A 13833-nucleotide genomic window follows, 5' to 3' on the forward strand; every position below is an offset into this window, starting at 1 on the left:
ATTCGAGACGGGGGCAACAATTCTTTAGCCCCAGGCCTGTCGGATGTAGTTACCAGTAGCAGAGTTCATCTCAGTGGTGTATTTATCTTTAATAACCTCAAATAGTCAGCCCTAAATGCCAGCTAAAAGCCAACTTCATTATTACTGGTTTGACCTAACTTCACACAATTTGGTAAATAGCAACATGATTAATCAGTATCCACTGACTGAAAATACAAAATATTCTACTGCAATTGTAAAGAGACACATAAATGAATTGCTCTTGGTTCACAGTGTGTCCATCTGAACAAATTAAAAAAAATGGCTCCCCCTTCTAACATGAAGACAGAATGCTTTTATTTTAATATTACCTCTGCTTTGATTTCTTAAAAAAGAATCTTACATTCTTGTGCCACAGGCATTGTGTGCTGCCTGGTTTCAAACTCCCCCTACTTTAAATGAGAGAAAAATGATCTCCTGAAACATAATTATCATGATAAAAAAGTTCAACCATATCAATTCCAATGAGAATAGCACGAAAAGCTTTGAAGAAAGCATTTAGCCCTAATTCTAACCATGTGGCTGCATTAGGGGCACGTTGCAAAATCCATGAAACTGACAGGTGTTGTCCATATTGCTAGCAAGAAATGCTAGAAATGGACAACTAAAGCTGGTGACTTATTCTGTTCTTTTCTTCCCTTATAAAAGCTACAGCAGAGATCAGTGTCAATGGGCCCATTTGAAGATGACCAGGCAAAGTAAATAAGAATCCTGTATAAAAACATATTAAGAGACATATTAAATTTCTCAAACGAAAGAATGGAAAGTGGACAAAAGGGAAGACAATGTTGAAACAGGACAGGGCAAAAGGTTTATCTTGCAAAGGGCCACAAATGTATGCACAATTTTATGCTAATATGAAAAAGATATTGGCTGAAATGATTTAAAAGAGACAACAAATGAGAAAAAGATATATAGACTGATTGCTGGGAAGAGATTGAGAACCTAATCTACATTCAGTAATGATGTTAAGAAAAGCAAAGAATGGTTAAAATTAAAAGAGGTAGGAAGAATGAAGACACGTTTAGGGAAATAAAGGATTATTTTGGAATTGGGCAAGAAAGGCTAAAGAATTTCCAGATTGCGGTTAAGAATAAAAGTGATAAAATGTTTTGAGATGAAATCTAAGTGAAGAAATTCAGGACTGAGTACTATGCTTTACAGATATTATGGGAATGACAGGGACAGTTTGAAGAGTGAAATTGAAATAAATATTGTAAACACTTCTGTTTTAGGAAAAAACAATGAAAAATCATAAACACTGTCAAGAATGATGGAAAATACTAAGGCTGGCCAGTGTTGATGATGTAATTAGAAAAATATTTATATAAAGGTTTGGTTATAGATTCAATTTTTTAATGAAATGATTGTGCGACTTATTTAATGGTTGAAAAGACTATATTCATGCCTGATGATGGAAAGAATGCCACTACTATTCTCTTTAAAAAAGGACAAAAAGATGAGGGAGTAGGGTATTAGTGTGTGAAATGTACTTGGGAAAGCTTTTGGCAGATTTTTAATTGTCAGGTCACAAAGGTGGCAGTGAATAAAATTTGTGAAGTGCTGCAATTCTATGCTGGGAAGGAGGTGCACAGACCAGATTTTACTCCAGGAAATAATGGAAAATTATATGAAAGTAATAAAGTTAGCTTACAGCATGTTTGCTAATTTACAGCAGATGCAGAATAAATTGTATATGATGTAGAAAACCTTTGCACCAATATGGAGTTGAAAGTTGAGTTGTTCAGTGTAATAAGTGTGGTCTATATCTATCTATCTGCAGACAATGTTAAGTTGATGCCTAAGACACAAATCATTTACAGTGATTGTTCAACTGCATTCTGAAACAATATGGATCTGAACATTTATTTATTTCATTTATATCCCACCTCAACCTTGCAGATCTCAGCAGTTGATATTTATTTTATTTAAAACACTTCTATAGCATCCCATATGGTGACTGGACACCATCAAAACTGACACCAGTCAGATCATAGAAAAACTAATGCAAGGTCAGAAGGTGTGGAGAGATCTGACCCATGGAATCATCAAGAGTGGGGCACAATTGAATGGATAATATCATTATCATCATCATTACAGCCCCATCTTATAAACAACTGTGAGAAGCTCTTTGGGGATATCACATGTATGCAAAAAATTTAAATACCCACAAAATAATTAAAGCAATGAAAATAAACTGCTTCAAGAAATTAGCAACCAAATTAATGGCCCTTTTGTTAAAAACAACAAAAATAGAAAAGGAAAAAAGGAAAAATAAGCTAAGCCTCTTTGGAACACTTTTCTCTAGAAAACCCAAAAAGATGCTTTTTTCAAAAGGCAACTGAACTTTGTTTTTCCTTGAAGACATTTAGTTTCTCATCCAAGAACCTTCTTCATTTCTGAACTGAACAGAACTGAAGAAGCTTCTTGGGATGAGAAACAAAATGTTTTCAAGGAAAAACAAAGTTCAGTTGCCTTTTGAAAAAAAGCACCTTTGTGACAACCATAACAATGACTGAGAATCTCTACAGATGTTTCTCTGAAAAGCTTAACAGAAAGCCATGAGCATGGCCAGCCATATGGAACACCAAAGCAGTCATAGAACTTCAGTACCTACTCACTTTGGCCTCCTCCTGACAGTGTGAGACCATGAGGAGTTTCCCCCTCTGTGATCTAGTAAGTTGGGTTGAGACAAGTTGGAAAGGAAAATCCTGCAGGTACCAAATAACAAAAGGGTTTTATAGACTAAAAGCAACACTTTAAATTGTAATCAGAATTGAGTCAGCATCTAATACAGAGTCTGCAATATGGATGTTAGAAGTTCCTAGTTTTGGGTACCAGTTGATCAACAGAATACTGCATCCTGGACCAGATATAAATTGTAAATATTCCTCCGAGGTAGCCTTATGTAAAGCACATTATGGTAGTAGTCTATTTGCACAATAATAAGGACATGGTTCTGTAGCCAGGTCCTCCTGCATCAAGTAAGGCACCTCCAGCCATGGCTTCTACCTGCTGTTTAAGTAGGAGCCTTGAGTCAAAGCCTCCTCCCCACTCCCGAAACCTCCAGTCACAAATCTGATTTTTTACATCTAGTGCTTGCCTGTCCAGAGATAACACTGTTGCCAATGGGAAACCCTGATGTATAAACAGCAATCCCATCTTGCTTAAAATATACTTCAGCCTGTTGTCTCTCATCCCAATCCTTAGAACCACCAGAGTCTAGGATAGATCACAGACAGCATCTCCCCTACATCCAGGAGTAGTGAGATATAATTGGGTATCATCAGCAAACCTTTGATACTGCACCCCAAACTGTCAGATGATCCCATTGGCCAGGAAGCTGATTAAAGGAATCTTCATTGACTACCACCATCTTGGAAAATAGAAGAATCATAAATATAATACAGAAGACCAAGGAGGCTATGTTTGACAAAAAAAACCATAATGATTAGGAGCTATATATAACTGGTAAAAAAACCCAGAGCATATAAATGAAATTGTGTAACTTGGCAGCATGTTAACTAAAGATGTGAACATGAATGAAGAAAATTTAAGAGTCCAAATACTGATAAAAATGTATATAGGCTGTGATCTATTGTAAGGAATAAAAGTTTGTCAAAAAGCAAATATTGTTGGGTATAAGAGTGTACTTCTGCTGCCTTAATAATATAGAAGTGAATGTTAAGTATGCCAGGAGAAACATAAAAGGAAGCTGAATGAAGGGTGTGATGAGAGAAGTGGAGATTGAGTCTATGGGTGATAAATGAATGGGGACTGCAAACAAAAATGAGTGGCCAAAGTGAAAGAAGTATACTGAAATAGTTTGATCAATGAGGCTAAAATTGCAAAGCAAATATGTGAAGCACAAATGGATGGCTGAATGGAAGGGAAAGACCAAGAAAGACATAATTATAAGAAGGTGGGGAGGAGAGAGGGAGGGAGGGAGAGAGAGAGGGAGGGAGGGAGGGAGGGAGAGAGAGAGAGAGGGAGGGAGGGAGGGAGAGAGAGAGAGAGAGAGAGAGAGAGAGAGAGAGAAAGAGGGAGAACAAGTGGTACCATATATTTGCAAAGAAAGAATGATATGGAGAGATACTGTAACAAGTGGTGTAGATTTAAACAAGATTTAGTTAATTTCCTTTTCTTTTCTCTGATTTCCTCCCTTTAATTTCTTTTGACTGGTATATCACCCTATATGATTTGCATCATACTAGAAATCATGAACACACACACACACACACACACACACACACACACACACACACACACACACACCTATTTCCTCCAAAGATAAGAACAGCATTAAATAAAAAATTAAGGTGAATTTCACTGATTTTCAAAAGATGAATGCAACTGAATTCTAATGAATTATCCCCATATAGCAAAATAGAGCTAAAACAGTTAAGAAACAACTGCCACTTGTTATATCAAATTTGGAAGGTTTCTTGTGCAATGATTAGAATGCAGTATTGCAGGCTAAACTCTGCCCACTGCCAGGGATTCGATTCTGACCAGCTTAAGGTTGATTCAGACTTTCAGCCTTCCCAAGTTGGTCAAATGAGGACCCAGATTGCTGCGGGCAATTTGCTGACTATAAACTGCTTCGAGAGGCTGTAAAGCATTATGGAGAGGTATATAGGGTTAAATGCTATTACTCTCTTATCCTTCAGGTTTATGGTCAACAATTCAATGAACGTACATGAAATATACAAGAAATAAGAGGAATCTTTGCTGAAACTATGGGAGTTTAGTCATGATTGAACTAAAAGGACCTAGAGTTGAAGTTGTCTACAAGCACATAAACTCTTGTATCAGTTAGAGACCCAGAAGTTTATTGTCTATAGAGAAAATAAGCTTTCTCATAAGACTATGGAGCTATACCTCATAGCTACCACACAGTCTAGGAAAAACAACAACAATACATTTGGCATTCTAAAGAGACAATATACACACTCTCACAAACCCCAAAGCATCTTTTGGAAATTAAATCTGAAGTGCAGCACAACACTCCAGAAGAACAGATGCAGTTTCTAATTCAACAGCCACCCATTCAGTGACCATTTGAAGTTATGATGGTGTTGAACAAGGGGACTTACAACTGTTCTTTATAGTTGTAGTTGAAACGTAGCCCACAATTACAACAATCACAGAAATTTGCAATCATGTGATCGCCATTAGTAACTTTCACTGATGGTTTCCAATAAGCAAAGTTAATTGGAAAGCCAGCAGAAGGTTGTAAATGGTATATGACCTTGCCCTTAACAATCGTGCAGGATTCACTTAATGATGGCCACCAAAACTGCTACAACTGCTCTTGTAAGCTGGTTGCAATCATGTGACATTGTGCTTTATGATCGTGATGCTTAGCAACAGAGTTGCCAGTCCCAATTCCTGTCCTTCAGTGAGACTACCTGAACAAATTAGTCATGGAGAAAAGAGGCCCATTTATCAAATTCAAGCAAGTTGTACAATCAGCACATCTAATTGGAAGAGGATCAGGAAGGAAGACTTGGTATTAAAACATGAAGCAAAGAAAGTTCAGAAATGTTGATAAATTGAACTTTAAATCAACTAAGCATATGTGATTTGTATAAAATATATAGATGAACACCACTCTAAATATAAGGCTTATGTTAAATATAGTTATAATTGAATGAATAAAGAAAAATAGTTAAAGTTCATTTATTTACATACTACAAATAACTCATAACAGCTTGTTATTTCTCCACAAGCTTATCTTTCCACCTAAGCATCATATATTATACAATCACAAAACACAAGATAGTACACAATTATCTCCTGAGTTCCAAGTAGCTAGGTTTAAGGATTATCATTAATCATTTTCTGTAACCAATGTTTGAAAACAACAGAAATCTTAAAAGCCTTGTCAACATAAAATCCCCCCCCCTTCTTGCTTTAACCTACTAAGTAAAATTACAGGCTACACAACCTGTTTAGTTAAGAAATTCAAGGAGTTCCCATAATTAGATTTTACATGTACACCTTAAGTTCATTTCTGATCGCTATCTTTTTTTGTTATTTTGCAATTGGCTTAATAAATATAAGAGTATTATAGCACATCTTGAGAACTATTGGTGATATGAGACAAGAAACAAAGTAATTTCTGCTTGGAATAGAATTAGGAATCTGAGTTTAATTTATATTTTAAAGTTTTATAGTGAACTACACTACCACATTTTCCTAGCATTCTACATGATGGAAAGGCTTAACTTAACCTTTTTAACTTTAACTTTTAATAAATTTATATGCCGCCCAATCCCATAGGACTCTGGGCGGCTTACAGAAACAAGATTAAAATAAGGAGTTAAAAATAGGAAGAGAAACAATTTAAAAATAGAAAAAAGAGAAACAATTTAAAAACGACGCACAATACACTCAATCTGAGTGGGGTTGGACCTCATTCATGAGGTCAACAGCCCCAGGCCTGCCGGAATAGCCAGGTTTTAGTGGCTTTTCGGAAGGCCGAGAGAGTGGGAAGGGTCCGGATCTCTACGGGTAGATCGTTCCACAGGGTCGGAGCAGCTACAGAGAAGGCCCTCCCCCGAGGGGCCGCCAGCCGGCATTGTCCGGTCGACGGTACTCGGAGAAGGCCTAGCCTGTGAGTTCTTATCGGCCGTTGGCAGGTATATGGCAGGAGGCGGTCTCTCAGATATCCAGGTCCTAGGCCATGTAGGGCTTTAAAGGTAACCTTGAAGCCCGTTCGGAGACCGATCAGAAGCCAATGCAGCTCGCGGAGGATAGGTGTAACATGGGTGTATCTAGGTACACCCGATATTGCTCGCGCGGCTGTGTTCTGGACCAATTGTAGTCTCCGAACACTTTTCAGGGGCAGCCCCATATAAAGCGCATTACAGTAATCGAGCCTAGAGGTGACGAGGGCGTGAGTGACCATTCGAAGTGCCTCCCGGTCCAGGTAGGGCCGCAACTGGTGCACCAGGCGAACCTGGGCAAAAGCCCCCCTGTCACAGCCAACAGATGGTGTTCTAACGTCAGCTACGAATCCAGGAGGACACCCAAGTTGCGGACCCTCTCTGAGGGGTATAAGGTTTCACCAGAGGTGGGTTCCTACCAGTTCGCACCTATTCGGTAGAACCAGTTTGTCAAATCTACTGGACCGGTTAGAAGAGGTTCCACCAGTGGACCCGGAAAGCAGGCCACACCTTCAGAAGAGGTTCCAAAAATTTTTGAAACCCACCACTGGTCCTTGGATATGATTATTCTACACTATCATGCTCATATTTATAAAACTCAGTGCCTCTGTGAAAGGTAAGGATTACTACTGCGTGTGTTGAAGTTGTTTTATCGCAAACCAAAGATGCCTTTTAAAAAACAAGTTTACATCATATTCTTATGCATGCCAGTGCTGTGTGGGAGGTAATTTAAGGTGGTTCTGACAAGTGTCGTCGGCATCTTCATATCTGTTCACATAGTGGCAAGCCACTCCCACAAAAGAGGCCACACCCACAGAGTAGGTTCGAACAATTTTTGAAACCCACCACTGGGTTCCACACACCCCCCCCCCCAGGCTAAGGGGTGGGATATCTGGACTATCTTTGGGAGGCAACATCAATAGCCACTCGATCTTGTCTGGATTGAGTGCAAGCTTGTTCACTCCCATCCAGACCCTGACAACCTCCAGGCACTGGCACATTACTTCCACCGCTTCGCTGAGTTGGCACGGGGCGGACAGATACAATTGAGTATCATCCGCATACTGATGGTATTTGATCCCATGCTGGCGTATGATCTCACCCAGGGGCTTCATGTAGATGTTAAATAGGAGGGGGGACAGGATCGAGCCCTGCGGCACCCCATATCTAAGGGGCCTAGGGGTCGACCTCTGTCCTCCAACCAACACCGACTGTGACCTGTCCGAGAGGTAGGAGGAGAATCGTAAAATGGTGCCTCCCACTCCCACCTCCCGCAACCGTTGCAGAAGGATACCATGGTTGATGGTATCGAAGGCCGCTGAGAGGTCAATAAGCACCAGGATAGAGGAATGTCCTTTATCCCTGGCCCGCCAGAGATCATCGATCAGCGCGACCAAAGCAGTTTCGGTGCAGTAACCAGGCCTGAAACCTGACTGAAAAGGGTCTAGATAGTCTGCTTCATCCAAGGACCGTCGGAGTTGAAAGGCCACCACCTTCTCAACAACCTTCCCTACAAAAGGGAGGTTGGAGACTGGACGATAGTTGTTAAGGATAGCTGGGTCCAGAGAAGGCTTCTTAAGGAGGGGGTCTCACCACCACATCCTTCAAAGGGTGCGGGAAAGATCCCTCCCATAGAGAGGCGTTAACAATCCTCTGGAGCCAGCCTCGTGTTACCTCCCTGCTGGTCGAGACCAGCCAGGAGGGACACGGGTCCAGTAAGCAGGTGGAGGCACTCACCGCTCCCATGGCCTTGTCCACTTCCTTGGGAGCGACAAGCTGGAACTCGCTCCACAAAATCTGATCAAGGCCCTCCCCCAGCATCTCCGCTGGTACTGTCCAAGTGGAGTCCAGGTCCGTCCGAATCCGAGCGACTTTGTCCGACAGAAACTGGACAAATTCCTCAGCTCTTCCCTGCAAGGGTTCTCCCGCATCCCTCCCTTTCAGGAGGGAGCGGGTTATCCTAAACAGGGCGGCCGGGCGAGATTCTGCGGACACAATAAGAGCGGAAAAATGAGCACATTTTGCCGCCCGTATCGCCACTAAATAAGTCCTAACAAAGGCTCTTAGTTGTGTTCAGTCAGATTCGGAGTTACTGGCCCTCCAACGTCGCTCTAGGCATCTCTTTTGGTGCTTCATCTCCCGGAGTTCCTCGGTGAACCAAGGGACCCCCCTGGATCCACTGCCGCGGAGAGGCCGCAAAGGTGCAATCCGATCCAGTGCCCCAGCCGCCGCTGTATTCAAAGTGGCGACCAAGGACTCTGCCGGGTTGTGTGCAAGGGAGTCAGGTATCTCTCCAAGTGCTGTCTGAAATCCCAAAGGTCCATCAGGCGCCTGGGGTGGAACCACTTAATCGCCCCCCCTCCCTGCAGTGGGGGAGTAGTTTCCGAAAATCAAGCCTCTGTAGGAAGTGATCTGACCATGACAAGGGCGAGATCTCAATGCCCTTCAATTCCAGATCACGTCTCCACTGCCCCGAGAGAAACACGAGGTCGTGTGTGTGACCCGCTGTATGAGTCGGACCCTGAATTACCTGGGTCAAGTCCATGGTTGTCATGGAAGCCATGAACTCCTGTGCTCCATCCGAGTGTTCGCCGAGAGATGGCAGGTTGAAATCCCCCAGTACTATCAGTCTGGGGAACTCAACCGCCAGTCCGTCTACTGACTCAAGGAGCTGTTGTAACGCAGCTGGGAGGTAGGTACGTTAGAAACAAACCCACTTGACCCCCTAGGTCCAACTTCACCAGAAGGGACTCACACCCGACAGTCTCTGGAGCAGGGATCCTACGAGGCACTAGTGACTCTCGGATGATGACAGCCACTCCCCCACCCTTTTCCTGGTGTTGGTGGAGCACCTGAAACCCTTCTGGGCACATTTTTGAGAGGGGGACTCCTCCCTCGTGGCCCAGCCAGGTTTCAGTAATACATGCCAGGTCTGCCCCCTCGTCTAAAGCCTGAAACCAATATTTGTCAAACCGGGAAACTGGGATTAACATACCTGTAGTTAAAGGAAGGTGAATGACAGTTTTTAAACATGTCAAAGTATACCAAAAGGATGACAAAGTTGCTCCTGACAGTAACAGAAGTAGGATAGGTTTCAGCATTCCTCTGATAAAATCAGCAAACCTATAAGATAAACCATAATTTTAAAATTATTCATATAATCTGTGATAAAAAGTATATTTTAGCTAAATATACACTAGCTAAAGTGCCAAATAGAATTATTAAAACAGTGTTTTCTGATGTAATAGTTTGTTTTAGAAAGGTATCAATAGACACAAAGATGCATTACAATATATATGATAATTTTGAAATACTAAAATGAGCCTTAGGTATACAAGTAAGTCTATGGTTTGTTTTGTTTTTATCTTATTCCTGCCTGAGAAAAATATCTTAGGAAATGAAACAAAATTGCTGAATAATGGAAATTAACCCTTTCCCCTCCAGTTAATGAGGCATTGTAAAGGGCTATTTTGCTCAGTTCAACATCATCTTGAGCTGAGTATTTCTGTTAAGTTCAATGGGCTGGGCTGGATATAAAATTTGATCTCAAAAGTATTGGCATACTCATTTTCACATTGTTACCCACTTTTGTAGAAACCTGAGTTATTTCAGCCACTTATCCTGGATTACTCAAATGGTCTGATGAAAAATGACCACTGAATTAAGACCAATGCACCAAAAAGGGATAACCAATTAAAATGTATTGGAATAATATGCAAACTGGTAACATGTCAGAGAAAAACAGTGAGAACGTAATATAAAATTATTTAAATGAATGAATCACATTACAATGAAATGCTTAATGAATCACAATAGAATAAAATTATTAATCAAATAAAACAATTGAAACAAAGTTTTCACAGCTAGTTATGGAATAATAAATGGTGAATCAGGAACTATTGAAGGAATAATGAATGCTAATATAAATCAGAAAAAAGGCACATTAAAATTAAACTTTTGCTAAGTTCAATTTTTAATCAGAATGTTTTGCCTTTCAATCTTATTGAGAGACATTAAAGGCTAGGGTTAAAAAGAATTCAGGATCATATTTGGTGGCATCAAAATAAATACAGTAGCACTTTAACATTAGCGTTTTTATAGACAATTGTATCTTTTAACGAAAGAGGCATCTCATGACCAAGCCGATTACTAAGTCCTGAATATCATTTATTATTTTTCTCTAGCATATATATTTGGTTGTTGTTTATGTGCTGATGTTTCAAAATTTATATTTCAAAATTTATATTAAATTCATAGATAGTTAGATAAAAGCGTTACTAATTCCTTGCTTTTCACTTTTTTGCCTCTGGACTTTGCAGTCAATGATCTTATTGATAATATGAAAATATAAATAGAGTTGTTTTAATTTCCCTTTAATCATGAAAAAAGTGCAGAAGCACTATGCTCAAGTTTTTAAATTATTTCTCCTAAAGTGTCATATACCTGTGATTTATTGTTTATCAGATCTTTCACATTGCAATATTGTAGCTGAGTAGAGAGAAGCCCAATAAATATTTTTGAAAGCTAGTTCAGGTCCTAGGTCCTTAAACCAAGATGGTCAGGGCCCTTTAAAGATTTGTTAGTTCAAGCCATGTCCCCCAGCAAACCTTTCTAGTACAGAGATAGCCCAGATCAACCGTTATTGGGCTCAGATTCTGTCTTCCAAATAGATCTAAACCCTCCTTCATCACACTCTTAAAGCATAAAAGTGACTCAGGCTTTATTTATCCAAAATTTATTAAGTCCCTTGTTCATATAGCCACAGAAAGTGGCTAGACTCACAAAGTTAACATTTCCTGAGATGAAAAGGGGCAGCCTTCTGACTTTGTGCCACTTGGAGGGCATAGGATCTTTGACCTTGGGAGCTAAAGGATAGAAGACAATTTATCAGCTTGCATTAATTTACCAGCTTGCATTAAAATGAGTTTGTATTGATTTTTAGAGACACTTTAATTTTACATATGGTAAGCCTCTTAGTGTCATATGAGCAAGTTGTACACACTGGGGGATATGTAAGCCCAGTGAATCTCTCAGACGTATCTATTGTTGTAGGGGAAGAGGGAGAGGAAAGTACCCCATTTAAAGTTTCTGAATGAAAAGTGGGATATAAATTAAATAAACTACCTGGTAATAAATAAAGACTATGTGGACCCAAAACTGGGTAATCTATAAGGCCATTCTGGTTGAGAATTCTGGGAATTAAGATCCCAGCTTTTAAGCACAGCTTTTACGTGTAAAGTCAAGGACTTTTTGTTAATATTACACACAGAGAAATACTTCCTTAATTATCAGACAACATTGGCACTAATAATTGCCATTTCAGACCCAGTCTTGCATTCCAACTGAGGCTGATAATATGCCGCAAGAAACAGCATTCTGCTCTTTTTTTCTATCTAGCAACTAACATTCAGAAAAATTGGTCCAGTTCTAATTTATTCTCCACTCGCACACTTTATCACGTCTGCTGTTCATTTCTTCTCCTTTTTTCTTTCCAACAAATTGCAATATAGCCCTTGACCTTGAACTTCCACTGAGAAGGCAGTTCAGTTCCTACTACAGGATACCAAGGAGCATATTGCTGTCACCCTTTTAATTTGGACCAGTATTTCATGAACTAAAAACGTCACTTTGTATGCATTCTTTAGTTCACAATTTAATTAAATCTTTAAACCCCTCTCCTTATTGCTATAGATATCACCTTACGTTGCAAAGTTGCTGCATTTTGACTTTGCTGTAGTTTAATGCTGAAGGATGCTGAAATGTTGAGCTATGAAGGACAAAACTTGAAAAATAACTCTGGCCACTATGAAATATGACAAGAAAAATGCCATGGGGAAAAAGAGGAAATTGGGTTGATTTGCAATGCTGTGCAATTTAAGTTTAAAAAAAAATAGGTGTCACTTTCAAAAAAAAAATCCTTTCCTTCCCCAACTCAAATTAGCTTCGTTTCCTAGTGAATAAGAAAATCATACAATACCCACAAGCCACCTAAAATATCTAAGGCTTTTCAATCATAAACATCCCATATAAATTATCTTAAATTTCTGGTCTGGAGTTAGGAGAGTGGCATAAATCTCATGTGGAGGAAGGCACCATATACTACTGGTAAAAAAATAATGAAATTTGAGAGCTCATTTCCAACTCCGCTTTCCTCTGACAGGCATAATTTTGTACCACAGGCACAAACGTTTCTATTAGATGCAAAGATTGCTTGACATCCAAATGATAGCTTCAGCACCATCCAAGTGGAAAGAGGTTTAAATGCAGTGTCCTTTATAGATTGCATTTAGCCAGTAAATAATGCTCACCAGGTGAGTGAAATTATATTGCAATTTATTGCAATGGGTGGTGGAAGGACTGGGAGTGAGTTACAGTATAGGATGGAATAAATCTCCACTAGAGTTGTAAGAGGAAATTCCAGAGCTACTAAGCAAATTAGCAACTAGTGCATGGGTAACAAACTCACGCCTCGCGGGCCAGATGCGTCACATACTGGCCACACCCACTCCCTATTTAGTGAAGGGGAGAAAAGTCGGGACACATCATGTGATGTCAGTGTGATGTTGTGAGTTTGACACCCCTGAATTAATGGTACAAAACAAAGGCTCCAGACTTAAATCATTAGAAAATATACCAAGCTGCCTTCAAGTCACAGGACCATCGCAGAAATCCATGAGCCTGTCGGACCTGACAAATATCATTACCTAATTTTCTTAATTACAACTTTCAGCAGGTGATAGTCAGTAGAGACACTGATTTAATTTTATACAGATAAATTGCTGAATAGGTCTAAGGAAAGGGAGTCATTCATCAAAACAGATAAATCGCTACTCTTTTTGCATTCAAAATTCTGTGCTTGAAGGTTTTGTAATTTTTCAGTCAGAAAGAGGCATTTGGCAAGAGTCTGTTAACTTTTTATTAAAAGCACAAAAAGTTTGAAGTGCTGGAGTCAACAAAAATGTATGCATTGCTATGGAATCGGAAACCATTTGTTAGCAGATAAAAAGACATTAACAGATATTCTGCAACTAAAACTGAGCTACATGTTTGAGTAATTAATTTCTCTCAAAAGGTCAAAATTTACATAAAACTCCATTGGCAAACCTGCAGAAGTCATCATAAA

The 13833-nt window shown here is 39.7% G+C and overlaps 1 protein-coding gene across 1 annotated transcript in view; it reads right to left on the reverse strand.

Moving 5' to 3' along the window:
• SLC49A4 (solute carrier family 49 member 4) overlaps nucleotides 1-13833 on the reverse strand; it is a 109625-nt gene that overhangs the window by 22759 nt on the left and 73033 nt on the right. Inside the window, exon 7 of the mRNA XM_014063328.2 lies at nucleotides 9706-9833. Coding sequence (XP_013918803.2) covers nucleotides 9706-9833 — 128 coding nt within the window. The remainder of the gene's footprint in view (nucleotides 1-9705; nucleotides 9834-13833) is intronic.

The sequence above is a fragment of the Thamnophis sirtalis genome, unplaced genomic scaffold (genome assembly GCF_051295495.1).
Source record: "Thamnophis sirtalis isolate CommonGarterSnake01/CBP01778 unplaced genomic scaffold, rThaSir2_p1.2 scaffold_1, whole genome shotgun sequence".
NCBI lineage: Eukaryota > Metazoa > Chordata > Lepidosauria > Squamata > Natricidae > Thamnophis > Thamnophis sirtalis.